This window comes from Pseudophryne corroboree, chromosome 9 (assembly GCF_028390025.1).
Source record: "Pseudophryne corroboree isolate aPseCor3 chromosome 9, aPseCor3.hap2, whole genome shotgun sequence".
Classification (NCBI taxonomy): domain Eukaryota; kingdom Metazoa; phylum Chordata; class Amphibia; order Anura; family Myobatrachidae; genus Pseudophryne; species Pseudophryne corroboree.
In genome coordinates this window covers 58,867,460-58,885,787 of record NC_086452.1, presented here as the reverse complement: position 1 = coordinate 58,885,787, position 18,328 = coordinate 58,867,460, and the positions used below count along the sequence as shown (strand labels likewise).

Here is an 18,328-nt window from a genome sequence, read left to right as displayed (position 1 = left end):
CGGGCATTAACTACTTTACTTTACATGTTTTAAGTATTTTCGGTGTTATTTTCTTTTCTTTTCTTTTGTTTTAGTTATTGTGTCTATATCTGGAGAATTGGACATAATATTTTGGCGTCAGCGGAAGACGTCTATTTTACATATGTTTTCTTCTAGCCATTTTGCATTATGCTCATAAATTTTATTCTCCGTTATTGCTTGTTACACACACAATTTTTTCCATTAGAATGTTTAAATGTTTTATTTGAGGAAAATTTTGAAAATGGATTCTGATTTCTCTTTGTTCAGCTGTGAGATTGATTATTCGATTTCCTGCGGCCCTTTGGCAGGGTGGCAATATATCTATACTGTAATATTTTATTGTCTCTTTATTCAATGTACCAAATTGCTATTTATGCATTTTCTTCTTTGTACTGCGAGAAATTGGAATAAAAATATTTTGAAAAAAAAGAAGATCCTCTCGAAGAGGTAGGGGCCTTGGATCTTCCAACAGTAGATCCAGCAGATCCGCGTACCAAGCCCTCCTTGGCCAGTCCGGAGCAATGAGGATTGCCAGAAGCTTTGTTCTTTTTATAAGTTGTAGAACTTTTGGAATTAGAGGAAGTGGAGGGAACACATACACTGACGTGAACACCCACGGTGTTACTAGTGCGTCCACTGCCACTGCCTGTGGGTCTCTCGACCTGGAACAGTACCTCCACAGCTTCTTGTTGAGGCGGGAGGCCATCATGTTTATGTGAGGTACCCCCCACCAACCGGTTACCTCCTCAAACACCTCCGGATGGAAGCCCCACTCTCCTAGATGGAGATCGTGTCTGCTGAGGAAGTCCGCTTCCCAGTTGTCTACTCCCGGAATGAAGATAGCTGACATCATTACCGCGTGCCTTTCCGCCCAGAAGAGGATTCTTGTCACCTCTGACATCGCAGCCCTGCTCTTCGTTCCGCCTTGTCGGTTTATGTAGGCCACTGTGGTCCCGTTGTCCGACTGCACTTGAACAGCCCGATCCTGCAGAAGGTGTGCTGCTTGAAGAAGGCCGTTGTATACAGCTCTTAGCTCCAGGATGTATATCGGGAGAAGGGATTCTTGACTTGACCACCTTCCTTGGAAGGTTCCCCCTGAGCGACTGCTCCCCAACCTCTTAGACTTGCATCCGTGGTTAGAAGGATCCAGTCCTGAACTCCGAACCTTCGGCCCTCCAGAAGGTGTGGTAGTTGAAGCCACCAGAGGAGCAAAATCCTGGCTTTCGGTGACAGACGTATAGTCTGGTGCATATGTAGGTGAGAACCCGACCACTGGTCCAAGAGATCCAGCTGAAAAGATTGAGCATGAAACCTTCCGTACTGCAGAGCCTCGTAGGAGGCAACCATCTTCCCCAGAAGACGGATGCACTGATGAACCGATACCCGGGCAGGCTTCAAGACATCCCAGACCATTGTTTGAATCACCAACGCTTTCTCCACTGGTAGAAATACCCTCTGCACCTCCGTGTCGAGGATCATCCCCAGGAAAGACAGCCTCCGTGTCGGCTCCAGATGAGACTTTGGAAGGTTCAGGATCCAACCATGCTCCTTGAGCAGATGTGTCGTAAGAGGAATGGATCTTAACAACTTCTCTCTGGACGATGCCTTGATCAGCAGATCTTCCAGATATGGAATTATGTTCACACCCTGCTTGCGGAGGAGAACCATCATCTCTGCCATCACCTTGGTGAAGACCCTCGGTGCCATGGAGAGACTGAACGGCAGTGCCTGAAACTGATAGTGATCGTCTAACAGTTCAAACCTGAGATAGGCCTGGTGCGGCGACCAAATGGGAATGAGGAGGTACGCATCCTTGATGTCCAGGGACACCAGGAACTCCCCCTCCGTCAGTCCCGAGATAACTGCTCTCAGATACTCCATCTTGAATTTGAAGTCCCTGAGGTAAGGGTTCAAACATTTCAAGTTCAGAATTGGCCTTAACGAACCATCTGGCTTCGGTACCACAAAAAGGTTTGAATAGTAACCTTTGTTCAACTGATGAGGTGGAACTGGAACAATTACCTCGGACACTACCAATTTTCGGATAGCGTCCAGAAGAATAGCTCTGTCTGCCAGCAAAGCTGGCAAGCCTGATTTGAAGAAACGGTGAGGCGGGAGAGTTTTAAACTCCAGCCTGTACCCCCTGGACACAATATCCTGCATCCAGGGGTCCAGGCCCAACGACACCCAGACGTGGCTGAAATGCCAGAGTCTTTCTCCCACCTGACCTACCTCCAGGCTGTGCGGTCCACCGTCATGCTGGGGAGTTTGAGGTACCAGAAGCCGGCTTTTGGTCCTGGGAACCTGCGGGAGCAGGCTTTTTGGATTTGGCACGACCACCTCTAAAGAAGGTGTGAGAAGGCTTGTTCTTTCTAGGCCTCGTGGGCCGAAAGGACTGTGACGTGTTGGGAGTAAAAGGCTTCTTCGTAGCTGGTGCAGCTGAGGGGAGAAAAGGAGACTTACCCGCGGTAGCCGTGGCAATCCACGCATCCAGTGCCTCCCCAAACAGAGCCTGATCTGTATAGGGTAGGCTCTCCACACTTTTCCTGGATTCCGCGTCCGCAGACCATTGGCGCAGCCAGAGACCCCTGCAAGCCGAGAAGGACATGGAGGAGATCCCCGCAGCCATGGAACCCAGGTTCTTCATAGATTCTACCAGGAACCCTGCAGAATCCTGTATCTTACATAAAAACAAATCAACGTCACCTTTATTCATCGTAGTGAAGTCCTCCTGCAGAGCGATTGACCACTTGGCTATGGCTTTAGAAATCCATGCACAGGCAGGGCCGTCTTTTTGTATGGGCTCTGAGAATGCTGATTTATATACAGGAATGAAAACTATACCTTAAACACACTTTACCATGGAGCCGCTGCGGCCGATATACTTAATAAACACTCTACGTACTTTGTACGCTATTAGCATACAAAGTCCCGTACTGTGTACGGACTTTGCGTACAAACGCCGTGCTGATGGTACAAAGTACACACAGCGCGTACACACCCAGAGATACACCGCAAACCCTTAACAGCTATGCAATGCAATGATAATACACTTTAAACCTTAGCAGGGCAAGGAAGACACGACACCAGATTGTAATTAAACTGCTGGGTTCCGACACCACAGCGTATTATTACTGAAAGGGGGTTACAATATATACAATACAATACAATATAATAGAGTAATGGCTACATTCAATGGTACATACGTGATTGGATTCGCCGCGCTACCCAGTCCGGTCCTCGGTCATCTAATAGATAACTTTGTAAGTCTTGTGTCTGACCAGGCCTGCAGCAGGCTCTCTTTATACAATTCATCCAAAACTTACACAATGGATACTGTAATCTCTTTGTCCATTGGACACAGGGATGGTCATTTACAGTACAGGAGAGGTCATAGGTCGGTTTAAATAGGTAGGCGATGTCTGTACCAACTGCTCTTGTGGGTGGTCTCCTCTGGGTTCCCGCTGCATACATAATGTACAGTAAATACAGTTTATATCTATATTCTGCTCCTGCACATAACTATCCGCAGGAACATGCGATCTTCCTCAAACCAACACCGGAATGTTACCCTTAAAATACCCTACAGCTGGATACCAAACACCACCTTATAACCTTGTTCTGTCCCCTCCTATCATATAAAGGCGAATCCCTTTGTTCTGTTACCATTTAAACTGCTGTTACTTTCTGATGTGGTGCAGGGAGACTATGTGTACATTGTGCACTATTTGGATTAAATATGTAATGTGTTTTGATAGCTTTCCATGCGTTCACAAACTCTACCGTAAATACCCATACCACGCGCTAATGCGCAGGACCACGGGAGCGACCATACGCAAATTGCGGATATGTGCACGCACGCGCAGAGGCCATCTGTGTGTAGTTTGTACGTAATGTGTGTACTGCAATATTTTTCGACTTTGACAGCTCAATGGGCTCTTGCCCAAGGGCCCCAAGAGTAAAAGGGCCCTAGGCTAATAGCTGAGGGTCCCCTTTTTCCAGGAGTACCAGATTTTTGAAAATCGGCCCTGGGGAACCGGAGATATCCGACTTCAAAGCAGTGGTCCCCAGCCAAGCCTGTTAATTGTTCTTCCCAGCCAGATATCTTGGGTTCTGTCTGACTTAGAGTTTTTATGAGAGTATACTCCAAAATCTGGAACTCTCCCCTTTCAGTGGACACTGGCAGCTTGTCTCTGTTATGCGCAAAACCAGAGATATCAGCCTTCAAGCAGCTGGTCCCTGCTCCAGCTCAACACGCCTAATATGCAGTTTTATATTTTTGTTGGTGGATTGCTCTGGCTCCTGAAATCTGATCCCCAAGTCCCCAGTCCCCAGTACCTCATTTTTTTTCCCCATTAAAGCTAAGAAATCTATTTCCAGGAACTGGAGATATCTGCAGTAAAGCAAGCTGCCCTGACCCCTGGAAAATTATGAATATTAAGCCCACTCCACTATCCACACCTCCCCTGTGTATTAAACACCCTCTACCACCCTGAAAGTCATGTACCAGGGCCCCTTCATTCAGCACAATGTCCCCTTCTACAGTTTTGTGTTTTCCTTCCCGTCCCATTTGTGCAGTAAAGGAGTAATTAGCAGAAATTATTTCTCCAGGTCCTACATGCTGAGTGAAAGATAGAACACCCCCTACCCCCCGCGGGACATCAAAGCTGCCGCTGATAGCACACCCCACCCCTACTGCTGATGGGTGGGTAGGGGCCCCAGTGCACTGCTGTGCCCAGGGGCCTACACTGCTGTTAAGACGGCTCTGTGCACAGGCAATATTAGGCCGCAGTATAGCTCCTGAAGCCGTGTATATGGATTTGAGCGTAGCATCCACTTTGCGATCAGCCGAGTCCTTCAACGCGGTAGATCCCGGGATTGGCAATACCACCTGTTTTGTCAGCCTGGAGACAGAGGCGTCAGCTATAGGCGGGGACTCCCATTTTTTTTCTATCATCTTCCGGGAAGGGAAAAGCAACCAGGACCCTTTTAGGGATCTGGATTTTTTTCTCCGGGTTTTCCCAGGCTTTTTCAAATATAGCATTTAATTCCTTAGATGCCGGGAAGGTGAGAGGGGCTTTCTTACTGTCCGTGAAAAAGGCCTCCTCAACCTGCTCAGGAGGTGTGTCAGAAATATGTAACACATCCTGCATGGCCTCAGTCATCAACTGCACCCCCTTAGCAAGTGATGCCGGTCCCCTCGACACATCCCCATCACCGTCTGCTGTGTCAGAATCGGTATCCGTGTCAGAATCGGTATCCGTGTCATCCTGCATAATTTGGGCAAGAGCACGTTTGTGAGAATGTACCGCAGGGGGCCCCGGGGGAGCAGTATCGGACCATACTGTCATAGAGGATTGCAACACCTGAGTTGCATGCTCAGTCCTTGCAACCCGTTTAGAAATCTGATAAATAGCCCCCCTAAGAGAGGTTAACCATTTCGGTTCTCTAGCTGGGATCTGCGCTACAACAGTGCAATCCTGATTACATGGGATGGGATCTTCCTGAGAAGATAAATCCTCTGCAGCATATGAGACAGAGTCTCTAGACATGTTTGCTTGTACACCCCACACACCCCAGATACACACAGGGTACAGGGCAGACAGAGTTTTCCCCCCAAGAATGGCAGAGAGACACAGAGATTGGAGCCAACCCACACACAGCGCTATTACAGGTATAGAGAGACCCTTAACCAGCGCTGACTGTGTCCCTTAATAGGTGACAGTCTTACACTGCCTCCCCTCCCTTCTACAACCCCCTGGTACCGTACAGATAGCTGGAGTTGCTCTGGAGGGACTGTTCTTCCACTGGCAGCGTGTCTGCAGGCAGGAAAATGGCGCTGAACGCTGCTGGGTCCGCTCTGAGGAGAAGCTCCGCCCCCTTAATGGTGCTGTCTTCCCGCTCTTCCAAGATTATACTGGCCTGAGGATTTTTTGCTGGCTGAGATCCGCAGACCCCAACAGGCTTTCTGGTCAGTGCAGCGTTAAGGCGCCGGCTCAGGGTGCCCCTCACAGCGCCGCACCTAAGTACCGCTGAGCCTCCCCCGGAGCGCTCCTACCCTGTAGCCGCCATCTTCACACCGCCCTCCCGCTTGCTAGGGGGGTCGGTGACTCACTCGCCACAAACTTCAGCTCGGCAAGGGGGTGGCGGCATGCTGCTGGGGTGAGCGTTCCCCTGCGGCGGGGAGCGATCTATCCCCTCTGGAACTCAGTGTCCAGTCGGCGGAGACAGTGGCTCAGACCCCGCAGGGCGGACACTGCTCCCCCCCTCAGTCCCTCGATGCAGGGAGGCTGTTGCCAGCAGCCTCTCTGTAAAATAAAAACTCTAAAATAAACTTTTACTAAGAAAGCTCTGTAGAGCTCCCCTAGCTGTGACCGGCTCCTCCGGGCACATTTTCTAAACTGAGTCTGGTAGGAGGGGCATAGAGGAAGGAGCCAGTCCACACTGTTAAACTCTTAAAGTGCCAATGGCTCCTGGTGGACCCGTCTATACCCCATGGTACTATATGGACCCCAGCATCCTCTAGGACGTAAGAGAAATAATGTTAATAATCTGAACATTCTTGGAAGTGAGCATTTATGGACAGGCAAGGACAGAATTTTGCACTGAGACCTGAATAAATATATTTTGAGTTAGTGATTAGGCAGCCCAGTTTACTAGTGTATACCACTGTATATTACAGAGAGTGTGAGTGCTGGTTACAGGACTGTGGGAACTGAGCATGCTCAGTAGGACTTGCCCACACTTGAACAGGCTTCTTTGCCCACAGGAAGTGATAAAAGTGTCTGACTTCCTGCTGTGCTGAGTGTGCTGACCTTTTCCTAGATGAGTTCTCAGTGCAGTTGCTGCTGCTGGTAGAGGTAAGCAGGATGACTGGTGGCTGAGGGGCCTGTATATCACAAGTGGGATCAGCATGCAGAGGAAGGGGGCAACCTCCCTGCCATGCTTTCCTCCTCCAGGGTTTATATTCTGCTACAATGTTTCTCTCTCCTGTCTGGCTACAGCAGGTGCTGTCTGCTGGTGGGTTATGCTGGTACTTGTGCTTCCACAATGACAGGCAAACCCTAGTTTGGCTACACTGCTTATGGTTAGGAGTGCAGTAAGAAGTAATGTTTGACTTTGATATTTGGCACAAATAGCCTTACATCAAGTTCATAAATATTATTTCTCTTCACTTTGGGGGAATTCAGTTGTTTTTGGGTTTGTCAGAATCACTTTTATTGCCAGGTATATCAGTACCGAATATACAGTACACAAGGAATTTGTTTCCGATAACCACAGCTCTCAGACAACACAATAGGACAGCAATGACATAACGCAGCATAACACAACACAGAGAAAGGAAGCATGGCGGGTGCTTGAGTAACATCTTCCGTGTAAGGTTGTGGGGTGGTCTAGGTCAGTGGTTCTCAACCTCGGTCCTCAAGTACCCCCAACGGGTGTAGATCAATAGATCGACACTGTCTAGGTTGACCACTATAGGTAGACAGCCACTAGGTCGACAGGGTAGGAAGGTCGACAGGGTTTCTAGGTCGACGTGCTAGGTCGACAGGTCAAAAGGTCGACATGAGGTTGTTGTTTTTTGTGTCGTTTTCTTCGTAGTGATTGGGAACCCCAATTAGTGCACCGTGTCCCCTCGCATGGCTCGCAAGCTTCGGGCAGATTACCGTTCCAATCGTAGTCCACGTGGATCGTTAAGTATGAAAAAGCGAAAAGAAAAAAAAAAGTTAAAAACTCATGCTGACCTTTTGACCTGTCGACCTAGAACATGTCAACCTAGAAACCCTGTCAACCTAGTGACGACCTATAGTGGTCGACCTAAACATTGTTGACCTAGACAGTGTTGATATTCAGACCGGATCCTTAAACCCATTATTCTGCTCTTTTGCTAAATATTACTCCCAAAATTACTTAATCAATGTCCAATTTAACCTATTTAAAAACTTCAAAGTGCATTATTAATCATTAGGGAAGGAAGAGGGGGGATCAACCCTAGGAGTCTGTGTTCCTCGTTACTACCTCGGTGCTGCGTATGCAGTTGCTGAGCACTTAGCGATGGCTTCAGTGGGCATCAGTATAGTTTTCTGGACTGCAGCTTCACTTGTGATGTTTAGTAGTTCCGCAGCCTTACAATTCAGTTGCGTAGGCTTGTGAGAACAAACATGAATTGGGCCCCAGCATTTTCACCTGTAGGACTACTTTTCACCTGTACAGGGGCTGGTAACAAAAATCTGCATTACATCCCATAGATGACAGGGTTAAGGGCCCTACATATTTAACAATCCGCCGCCGAGCTGCCCGACGGCGGATGTGGCCGACGGGCGACCTGGCGGCGGGGGGGGGGGGGGGGTCAGTGATGGGAGGAGTGAAGTTTCTTAACTCCACACGGCTCCATAGAAGTGCAGGCAAATATGGACGAGATCGTCCATATTGGCCTGCATGCACAGCCGACGGGGCACAAGCGATGAACGAGCGCGAGGCCGCGCATCGTTCATCGCTGGTGCCTCCACACTCAAAGATATGAACGGTATCTCGTTCATTAATGAACAAGATCGTTCATATCTTTGAGAATTATCGCCCAGTGTGTAGGGCCTATTAAAGCAGCTTTCTAATTAAATAGCAAAATAAAAAAAATAAAAACCTATGGCTGGCTGCGTCACCAGTTAACACGGCTACTGGAATTCAGTCCTTAATTTGAAACCTTTTGACCTCTCTTTTTTTTTTTTTGTAATTTTTTTTTTTTTAGTTCTTTCATTCCAGCACATGACTTAGTGCCTAATTCAGATCTGTAGGTAAACTTGATAGTGTGGGTCTGCATGTGTGCATGATATCGCGCACAGCTCCTTGTCAGTCACATGCTGCAGGGTTTGGGGAGTGCGTGGAGCCTGGCATTGTAATACAAAACGGGAGGTGGGGTGTCTCCCCCATTTCTCTAACGTCCTAGTGGATGCTGGGGACTCCGTCAGGACCATGGGGAATAGCGGGCTCCGCAGGAGACGGGGCACATCTAAAAAGCTTTTTAGGTCACATGGTGTGTACTGGCTCCTCCCCCTATGACCCTCCTCCAAGCCTCAGTTAGGTTTTTGTGCCCGTCCGAGAAGGGTGCAAACTGGATGGCTCTCTTAAGGAGCTGTTTAGTAAAGTTTTTTTTAGGTTTCTAATCAGTGATTCCTGCTGGCGACAGGATCACTGCAACGAGGGACTTAGGGGAGAGACTTGCAACTCACCTGCGTGCAGGAGGATTGAAGTTTTAGGCTACTGGACACTGAGCTCCAGAGGGAGTCGGAACACAGGTCAGCCTGGGGTTCGTCCCGGAGCCGCGCCGCCGATCCCCCTTACAGACGCTGAAGAAAGACGGCGGAACGGAGGTCCGGAAACAGGCGGCAGAAGACTTCACAGTCTTCAGAGAGGTAGCGCACAGCACTGCAGCTGTGCGCCATTGTTGCTACACGGCTCACTGACACGGTCACGGAGGGTGCAGGGCGCTGCTGGGGGCGCCCTGGGCAGCAATATAAATACCTATTTGGCAAATAAATACATCACATATAGCCATTAAGGCTATATGTATGTATTTAACCCAGGCCAGTTTTCCTAATAACCGGGAGAAAAGCCCGCCGTGAAAAGGGCGGAGCTTATTGTCCTCAGCACTCAGCGCCATTTTCCTGACCAGCTCCGCTGGTGAGGAAGGCTCCCACTCTCCCCTGCACTACAGAAACAGGGTTAAAGAGAAGGGGGGCATAAATTGGCGATATAATTATATATTAAGAGCCCATATATAGAAACAACACCTTCTAGGGTTGTTATATACATTATGGCGCTTTTGGTGTGTGCTGGCAAACTCTCCCTCTGTCTCCCCAAAGGGCTAGTGGGTCCTGTCCTCTATCAGAGCATTCCCTGTATGTGTGTGCTGTAGGTCGGTACGTGTGTGTCGACATGTATGAGGAAAATGTTGGTGAGGAGACGGAGAAAATTGCCTGTAATGGTGATGTCACTCTCTAGGGAGTCGACACCAGAATGGATGGCTTACTTATGGAATTACGTGATAATGTCAACACGCTGCAAGCCGGTTGACGACATGAGACAGCCGGCGGACAAATTAGTATCGGTCCAGGCGTCTCAGACACCGTCAGGGGCTTGTAAAAACGCCCATTTACCTCAGTCGGTCGACAGACACTGACACGGACACTGACCCCAGTGTCGACGGTGAAGAAACAAACGTATTTTTCCTTTAGGGCCACAAGTTACATGTTAAGGGCAATGAAGGAGGTGTTACGTATTTCTGATACCACAAGTACCACAAATAAGGGTATTTTGTAGGGTGGGAATAAACTACTTGTAGTTTTGCCTGAATCAGATAAATTAAATGAAGTGTGTGATGATACGTGGGGTTCCTCCGACAGAAAGTTATGGGCGGTATACCCTTTTTCCCGCCAGTAGTAAGGGCGAGTTGGAAAACACACCTTAGGGTGGACAAGGCGCTCACACGCTTATAAAAAAAAAAACATGGCGTTACCGTTTCCAGATACGGCCGCCCTCAAGGAGCCAGCTGATAGGAAGCTGGAAAATATCATAACAGTATATACACACATACTGGTGTTATACTACGACCAGCAATCGCCTCAGCCTGGATGTGCAGCGCTGAGGGGGCTTGGTCGGATTTCCTGACTGAAAATTTTGATACCCTTGACAGGGACAGGATTTTATTGTCTATAGAGCATTTTAAGGATGCATTTCTATATATGTGTGATGCGCAGAGGCATATTTGCATTCTGGCATCAAGAGTAAATGTGATGTACATATCTGCCAGACGAAGACACGACAGTGGTCAGGTGAGGCAGATTCCAGACGGCATATGGAAGTATTGCCGTATAAAGGGGCGGTCCATTGGACCTGGTGGCCATGGCAACAGCTGAAAAATCCACCTTTTGTTACCCCGAGTCACATATTGGCAGAAAAGGACACAGTCTTTTCAGTCTCAGTCCTTTCGTCCCCATACGGGCAGGCGGGCGAAGGCCAGTCATATCTGCCCAGGGGGAGAGGAAAGGGAAGAAGACTGCAGCAAGCAGCTCATTCCCAGGAACGGAAGCTCCTCACGGCTTCTGCCAAGTCCGCAGCATAACGCTGGGGCCGTACAAGCGGACTCAGGTGCGGTAGGGGGTCATCTCAAGAGTTTCAGCAACACTCGCAAGGGAACTCCGGGATCCTACATGTAATATCCCAGGTGTACATTGGAAATTCGAGACGTCTCCCCCTCACACAATTCACAGGCTGTATTCCCAGCAGGTGATAATCAAAGTACCCTTCTTACAACAAGGATGGGGGTAGTATTCCACACTATATTGTGGTACTGAAGCCAACCGGCTCGGTGAGATCTGAAATATTTGAACACTTACATACAAGCGTTCAAATCAAGATGGAGTCACTCGGAGCAGTGATAGCGAACCAGGAAGAAGGGGACGATATGATGTCACTGGATATCAGGGACGTTTACCTACAGGTCCAAATTTGCCCTTCTCACCAAGGGTACTTCAGGTTCCTGGTACAGAACTGTCACTATCAGTTCAGACGCTGCCGTTGGGATTGTCCACGGCGCCCCGGGTCTTTACCAAGGTAATGGCCGGAATGATGATTTTTCTTAAAAGAAACATGGACGCTTTCCTGATAAGGGCAAGGTCCAGAGAACAGTTGGAGGTCGGAGTAGCACTATCTTAAGTAGTTCTACGACAGCACGAGTGGATTCTAAATATTCCAAAATCGCAGCTTTTTCCGACGACACGTCTACTGTTCCTAGGGAAGATTCTGGACACAGTCCAGAAAAACGTGTTTCTCCCAGTGGAGAAAACCAGGGAGTTATCCGAGCTAATCGGGATCCTCCTAAAACCAGGAAAAGTGTCAGTGCATCATTGCACAAGAGTCCTGGTAAAAATGGTGGCTTATTACGAAGCAATTCCATTCGGCAGATTTCCCGCAAGAACTCTTCAGTGGGATCTGCTGGACAAATGGTCCGGATCGCATCCTCAGATGCATCAGCGGATAACCCTATATCCAAGGAAAAGGGTGTCTCTCCTGTGGTGATTACAGAGTGCTCATCTTCTAGAGGGCCGCAGATTCGGCATTCAGGATTGGATGCCGGTGACCACGGAGGCCAGCCTGAGAGGCTGGGGAACAGTCACACAGGGAAAAAAATTTCCAGGGAAGTGTGATTAAGTCTGGAGAATTCTCTCCGCATAAATAAGCTTAGAGCAAATTTATAATGCTCTAAACTTAGCTAGACCTCTGCTTCAAGGTCAGCCGGTATTGATCCAGTGGGATAACATCACGGCAGTCGCCCACGTAAACAGAAGGGCGGCACAAGAAGCAGGAGGGCAGTGAAAACTGCAAGGATTTTTCGCTAGGCGGAAAATCATGTGATAGCACTGTCAGCAGTGTTCTTTCCGGGAGTGGACGACTGGGAAGCAGACTTCCTCAGCAGGCATGACCTCCACCCGGGAGAGTGGAAACTTCATAGGGAGTTTTTCAACATGATTGTGGACCGTTGGCAAAGACCAAAGGTGGACATGATGGCGTCCCGCCCGAACAAAAAACGGGACAGGTATTCCGCCAGGTCATGAGACCTTCAGGCGATAGCTGTGGATGTTCTGGTAACACCGTGGGTGTACCAGTCTGTGTATGTGTTCCCTCCTCTGTTTCTCATAACCAGGGTATTGAGAATTATAAGACATAGAGGAGTATGAACTATACTAGTGGCTCCGGATTGGCCAAGAGGGACTTGGTACCCGGAACTTCAAGAAATGCTCACAGAGGACTAAGGGCCTGGGGAGCTAAGAAGGGACTTGATTCAGCAAGTACCATGTCTATTCCAAGACTTACCGCGGCTGCGTTTGACGGCATGGCGGTTGAATGCCGGATCCTGAGGGGAAAAGGCATTCCATAAGAGGTCATACCTACCCTGGTCAAAGCCAGGAAGGAGGTGACCGCACAACGTCATCACCACATGTGGTGAAAATATGTTGCGTGGGTGAGGCCAGGAAGGCTCCACGACGGAAATTCAACTAGGTCGATTTCTACACTTCCTGAAAACAGGAGTGTTTTGGACCTCAAATTGGGGTTCATTAACATTTAAATTTCGGCCCTGTAGATTTTCTTCCAGAAAGAATTGACTTCAGTTCCTGAAGTCCAGATTGTAAAGGATGTATTGCATATACAGCTTTTTTGTGCCCCTAGGGGCACCGTGAGATCTCAACATAGTGTTGGGATTTCTTACAATCATATTGGTTTGAACCGCTCAAATCTGTGGATTTGAAATATCTCACATGGAAAGTGACCATGCTGTTGACAAATATCTCACATGGGAAGTGACCATGTTGTTAGCCCTGGCCTCGGCCAGGCGATTGTCAGAATGGGCGGCTTTGTCTTACAAAAGCCCATATTAAAATTTTCCATTTGAACAGGGCAGAACTGGGACTCGTCTCCAGTTTCTTCATAAAGGGGTGTCAGCGTTTTCACCTGAAACAACCTCTTGTGGTGCCTGCGGCTACTAGGGACTTGGAGGACTCCAAGTTACTAGACGTGGTCAGGGCCCTAAAAATATATATATATATATATATATATATATATATATATATATATATATATATATATATATATATATATATATATATATATATATATATATATGTTAGGACGGCTGGAGTCAGAAAGTCTGACTTGCTGTTTATACTGTATACACCCAACAAGCTGGGTGCTCATGCTTCTAAGCAGTCTATTGCACGCTGGATTTGTAGTACAATTCAGCTTGCACATTCTGTGGCAGGCCTGTCACAGACGAAATATGTAGATGCCCATTCCACAAGGAAGGTGGGCTCATCCTGGGCGGCTGCCCGAGGAGTCTCGGCATTACAACTTTGCCGAGCAGCTACGTGGTCAGGGGAGAACACGTTTGTAAAATTTTACAAATTTTGATACTCTGGCTAAGGAGGACCTGGAGTTCTCTCATTCGGTGCTGCAGAGTCATCCGCACTCTCCCGCCCGTTTGGGAGCTTTGGTATAATCCCCATGGTCCTGACGGAGTCCCCAGCATCCACTAGGACGTTAGAGAAAATAAGAATTTACTTACCGATAATTCTATTTCTCGTAGTCCGTAGTGGATGCTGGGCGCCCATCCCAAGTGCGGATTGTCTGCAATGCTTGTACATAGTTATTGTTACAAAAAATCGGGTTATTACTATTGTTGTGAGCCATCTTTTCGGAGGCTACTTCGTTTTGTTATCATACTGTTAACTGGGTTCAGATCACAAGTTGTACGGTGTGATTGGTGTGGCTGGTATGAGTCTTACCCGGGATTCAAGATCCTTCCTTATTGTGTACGCTCGTCCGGGCACAGTACCTAACTGAGGCTTGGAGGAGGGTCATAGGGGGAGGAGCCAGTACACACCATGTGACCTAAAAAGCTTTTTAGATGTGCCCTGTCTCCTGCGGAGCCCGCTATTCCCCATGGTCCTGACGGAGTCCCCAGCATCCACTACGGACTACGAGAAATAGAATTATCGGTAAGTAAATTCTTATTTTTGTTGGCGTGGTTGTTTAACTTACTGGACCCAGGGGTGTTGGGATCTTATGCCAGTCTGAGTAAGCTTCAGATTACAGAGGCTGACTGGTGCCCAAAAATACTGCGAATTGCGACTGATGGTCGCAATGGCAACCCGAGGACGCAGCCTGGGATTACCATTGCGACAGTCCGCCCTAGATCTCGCAAATGCTAACAGAAGGCCTCTATCTCCTACAGACTCCTCCTGCTTCATTTGCGTTTTAATTACACGGAATTGCTTGAATTAGACATTTAGTTAGCAGGGTGTAAATAACTATGTATACTGTATCTCCTTACTCCTCCTGCACCATTCTTAGGTTGTACTTGCAAAGTGACAAACATGCCGAACAAACCAACATCTTCTTTCAGGTGCACAGGAATACCGGGTATCAGATTGTTCCAAGTTGATTCCGCCACTAATTGTAAAATTTATGCATCAGTGTTTTCTTACCATCTCCCATTATACGGGAGGTGTGGGCGGGATCCGTAAAGGTAGGATAGGTATAAGGCCCACCCACTATTATTCATTTTTTTTTTTTTCAGGTGTCTGATCCCAAGATGCTTTCGGGTCTTAGAGGAATGTGTTTCCCATTGGCCTTACAGCTGAGAGGAATTCGGGTATGTGGAAACAAACCAGAGCCTGTTTGAGAAGTCTTGGAAGAATTGTAGATAGATTAATGACTCCTGAATTTAGGGTAATGATAAGATATTCAATAATGCATTTTTTTTTCTTCCAGGTCTCTAAGGTTACTGCACCGATATGTAGACACAGTTCATTTTCCGGAACAACCCTTTCTACAAAAGGACTCTTGAGTACCACTCGGCTACCGTTACTGCGGCTCTCGCCCACTAGTCTCGGCTGTAGACTTGGCCTACATACCTCCGCCCAGCACCTGAAGAAAAGAAAAGACACTGAAGATAATTATATTGCTCTGCTGGGCGGTTACGCCCAAGAACTGAAAAATGCACCAAAGTCTACAATGTCTCTAAGCCTGTTTGGGCTGATCCCCCTGGTGGCTGCACCTCTAACCATGAGCATCACCAAGTGTTACCACCCAGAACTGGCGTTTATGCAGCTGGCCTGCGCCAACTGCATCTTGTGCTTTTTCGGTGGGGTTCGGTGGGGTTTTATGGTTCCTGAAAGCAGCCCGGCCAAGTTGGGATTTGTTCTGGGTGCGGTGCTCCCTTACACGGCCTGGGTATCTCTAATCCTGTGTGAGGATATCGGCGTGTCTGCTCTGATGCTGATCGGTAGCTTAATCATTCTTCAGTTCGGGGGTGTTGGAATGCTTCACCCTTATCCGTTCTGGCTGAATTTTCTCAAAACTGTTTTTTTTATGGTCGCTTTAGTCTCCATCGTAACCACATTGTGGATGTCGTCTTTTTTTCCAGAAAAACCATTAAAGAAAGCAAAAAAATAGAAACGGTGGGCGGTCTGCAGGATGTATGTTCAGAGTTTAACTTCCTCTGCGAACTAGAAGTGCTAGTAGGTAGGAAGATATCTAGTAGCACTTGGCAGAGTTATAAATCGTCAGATGACTACTTCAGAACTAACTGTTGGATTAAAGAGGTTTTCTTCTTAAAAGTGATTGGACCAGGCTCCTTTATGGCTTAAATTGAGCATGAGTAAGGGGACATTGTTACTGTGTGTTTTTACGAAGTGTGCATATAGAAATGGAGGTGCAAAACTGAGCCCTCACTAAAAATGAAGAAATAAAGGTTTTTCTATACTGGACAAAGTAGTAGGAAGTGTATGAAACCAGAAACGTCTCTTCTCCGTACGCTTGGCTCGGAAACACACGGAGCATTACACGTAAACCCACAAGAGTTCCACCATACAGTGGTTGTATTGTTGTCACCCTGAAATGCCCAATTTCAGGGAAAGACACATCTGACCAAGTTCTGTAGGACTCGTAGTAGGATGGACCTATGCAAAGATGCATAAATTTGCATCTGTGCTTGCACTGTATGTAAACTCCCGTTTTGCACCCATGAACAGTGATCCGTATGACTCTGGATTGGCCCATAATGTGTAGTATGAGTTATAATGGAGGGGTTTGGTGCTTCCCATGAGTAATAGAAAGGGTTATGCCAACAGAGGGAAAGGACTCACTATATGGGGTACTCTTATGTTCCTCTTTATATTACGAAAAAATTAAAATATTTTGTATTAAAAAAGATATCACAACTATATAATGACATAAAGTGCTGATAAATAATTTAGCAAAATCACACCTGTGTTTTTTTTTTTCTGACGTCCTAGTGGATGCTGGGAACTCCGTAAGGACCATGGGGAATAGACGGGCTCCGCAGGAGACTGGGCACTCTAAAAGAAAGATTAGGTACTATCTGGTGTGCACTGGCTCCTCCCTCTATGCCCCTCCTCCAGACCTCAGTTAGAATCTGTGCCCGGCCAGAGCTGGGTGCTCCTAGTGGGCTCTCCTGAGCTTGCTAGAAAGAAAGTATTTGTTTAGGTTTTTTATTTTCAGTGAGATCTGCTGGCAACAGACTCACTGCTACGTGGGACTGAGGGGAGAGAAGCAAACCTACCTGCGTGCATCTAGCTTGTGCTTCTTAGGCTACTGGACACCATTAGCTCCAGGGGGTTCGAACACAGGGCCTGACCTCGATCGTCCGTTCCCGGAGCCGCGCCGCTGTCCCCCTTGCAGAGCCAGAAGACAGAAGAAGGAGATGAAATCGGCGGCAGAAGACTCCGGTCTTCATTAAGGTAGCGCACAGCACTGCAGCTGTGCGCCATTGCTCCCACAGCACACCACACACTCCGGTCACTGTAGGGTGCAGGGCGCTGGGGGGGGGGGGCGCCCTGGGCAGCAATTTTATATTACCTTTTGGCTAAATATACACATAATACAGTCACCTAACTGTATATGTGTAAAAACCCCCGCCATTAAGTTAAAGAAAACGCGGGACAGAAGCCCGCCGCTGAGGCGGCGGGGCCTTCTTCCTCAGCACACCAGCGCCATTTTCCCTTCACAGCTCCGCTGGAAGCACGCTCCCCAGGCTCTCCCCTGCAGTATCCAGGTACAAGACGGGTTAAAAAGAGAGGGGGGGGGGCACATAAATTTAGGCGCAAATCGATAAAAACAAGCAGCTATTGGGAAAATAACTTATTAGCAGTGTAAATCCCTGTGTTATATAGCGCTGTGGTGTGTGCTGGCATACTCTCTCTCTGTCTCCCCAAAGGACTTTGTGGGGTCCTGTCCTCAGTCTGAGCATTCCCTGTGTGTGTGCGGTGTCGGTACGGCTGTGTCGACATGTTTGATGAGGAGGGTTACGTGGAGGCGGAGCAGGGGCAGGTACATGTGGTGTCGCCCCCGACGGAGCCGACACCTGATTGGATGGATATGTGGAAGGTCTTAACCAACAGTGTCAACTCCTTACATAAAAGGTTTGATGACGCAGCAGCCTTGGGACAGCCGGGGTCTCAGCCCGCGCCTGCCCAGGCGACTCAGAAGCCGTCAGGGGCTCATAAACGCCCGCTAGCTCTGATGGTAGACACAGATGTCGACACGGAGTCCGACTCCAGTGTGGATGAGGATGAGACAAATGTACAGTCTACAAAAGCCATCCGATGCATGATTACTGCAATGAAAGATGTATTGCACATTTCTGATATTAACCCGGTTACCACCAAAAGGGGTATTATGTTTGGGGAGAAAAAGCAGCCAGTGACTTTTCCCCCATCTGATGAATTAAATG

General features: G+C 48.0%; 1 protein-coding gene across 2 annotated transcripts; it reads left to right on the top strand.

Moving 5' to 3' along the window:
* Window positions 1-6,778: 6,778 nt before the first annotated feature.
* On the top strand, window positions 6,779-16,347 carry TMEM69 (transmembrane protein 69). Of its 2 annotated transcripts, none has more exons than XM_063938691.1 (3): window positions 6,779-6,881; window positions 15,152-15,226; window positions 15,346-16,347. In XM_063938691.1, the coding sequence occupies exons 2-3, from the start codon at window positions 15,167-15,169 to the stop codon at window positions 16,027-16,029; spliced, it is 744 nt and encodes a 247-aa protein (XP_063794761.1). In that variant the 5' UTR covers window positions 6,779-6,881; window positions 15,152-15,166; the 3' UTR covers window positions 16,030-16,347. The 2 variants fall into 2 exon arrangements, with proteins under 2 accessions (XP_063794761.1, XP_063794760.1); XM_063938690.1 differs by lacking the exon at window positions 6,779-6,881 and adding an exon at window positions 6,926-7,041.
* Window positions 16,348-18,328: the final 1,981 nt, after the last annotated feature.

What these genes read in the sequence shown, in the direction of transcription:
- TMEM69 (XM_063938690.1), top strand. Translation starts at nt 6,964, where the DNA reads ATGCTTTCCTCCTCCAGGGTTTATATTCTGCTACAATGTTTCTCTCTC. An exon ending in ACAGCAGGTGCTGTCTGCTG is followed by an intron (nt 7,042 to 15,151) that starts GTGGGTTATGCT and finishes TTTTTTTTTCAG; the next exon opens with GTGTCTGATCCCAAGATGCT. An exon ending in TACAGCTGAGAGGAATTCGG is followed by an intron (nt 15,227 to 15,345) that starts GTATGTGGAAAC and finishes TTTTTCTTCCAG; the next exon opens with GTCTCTAAGGTTACTGCACC.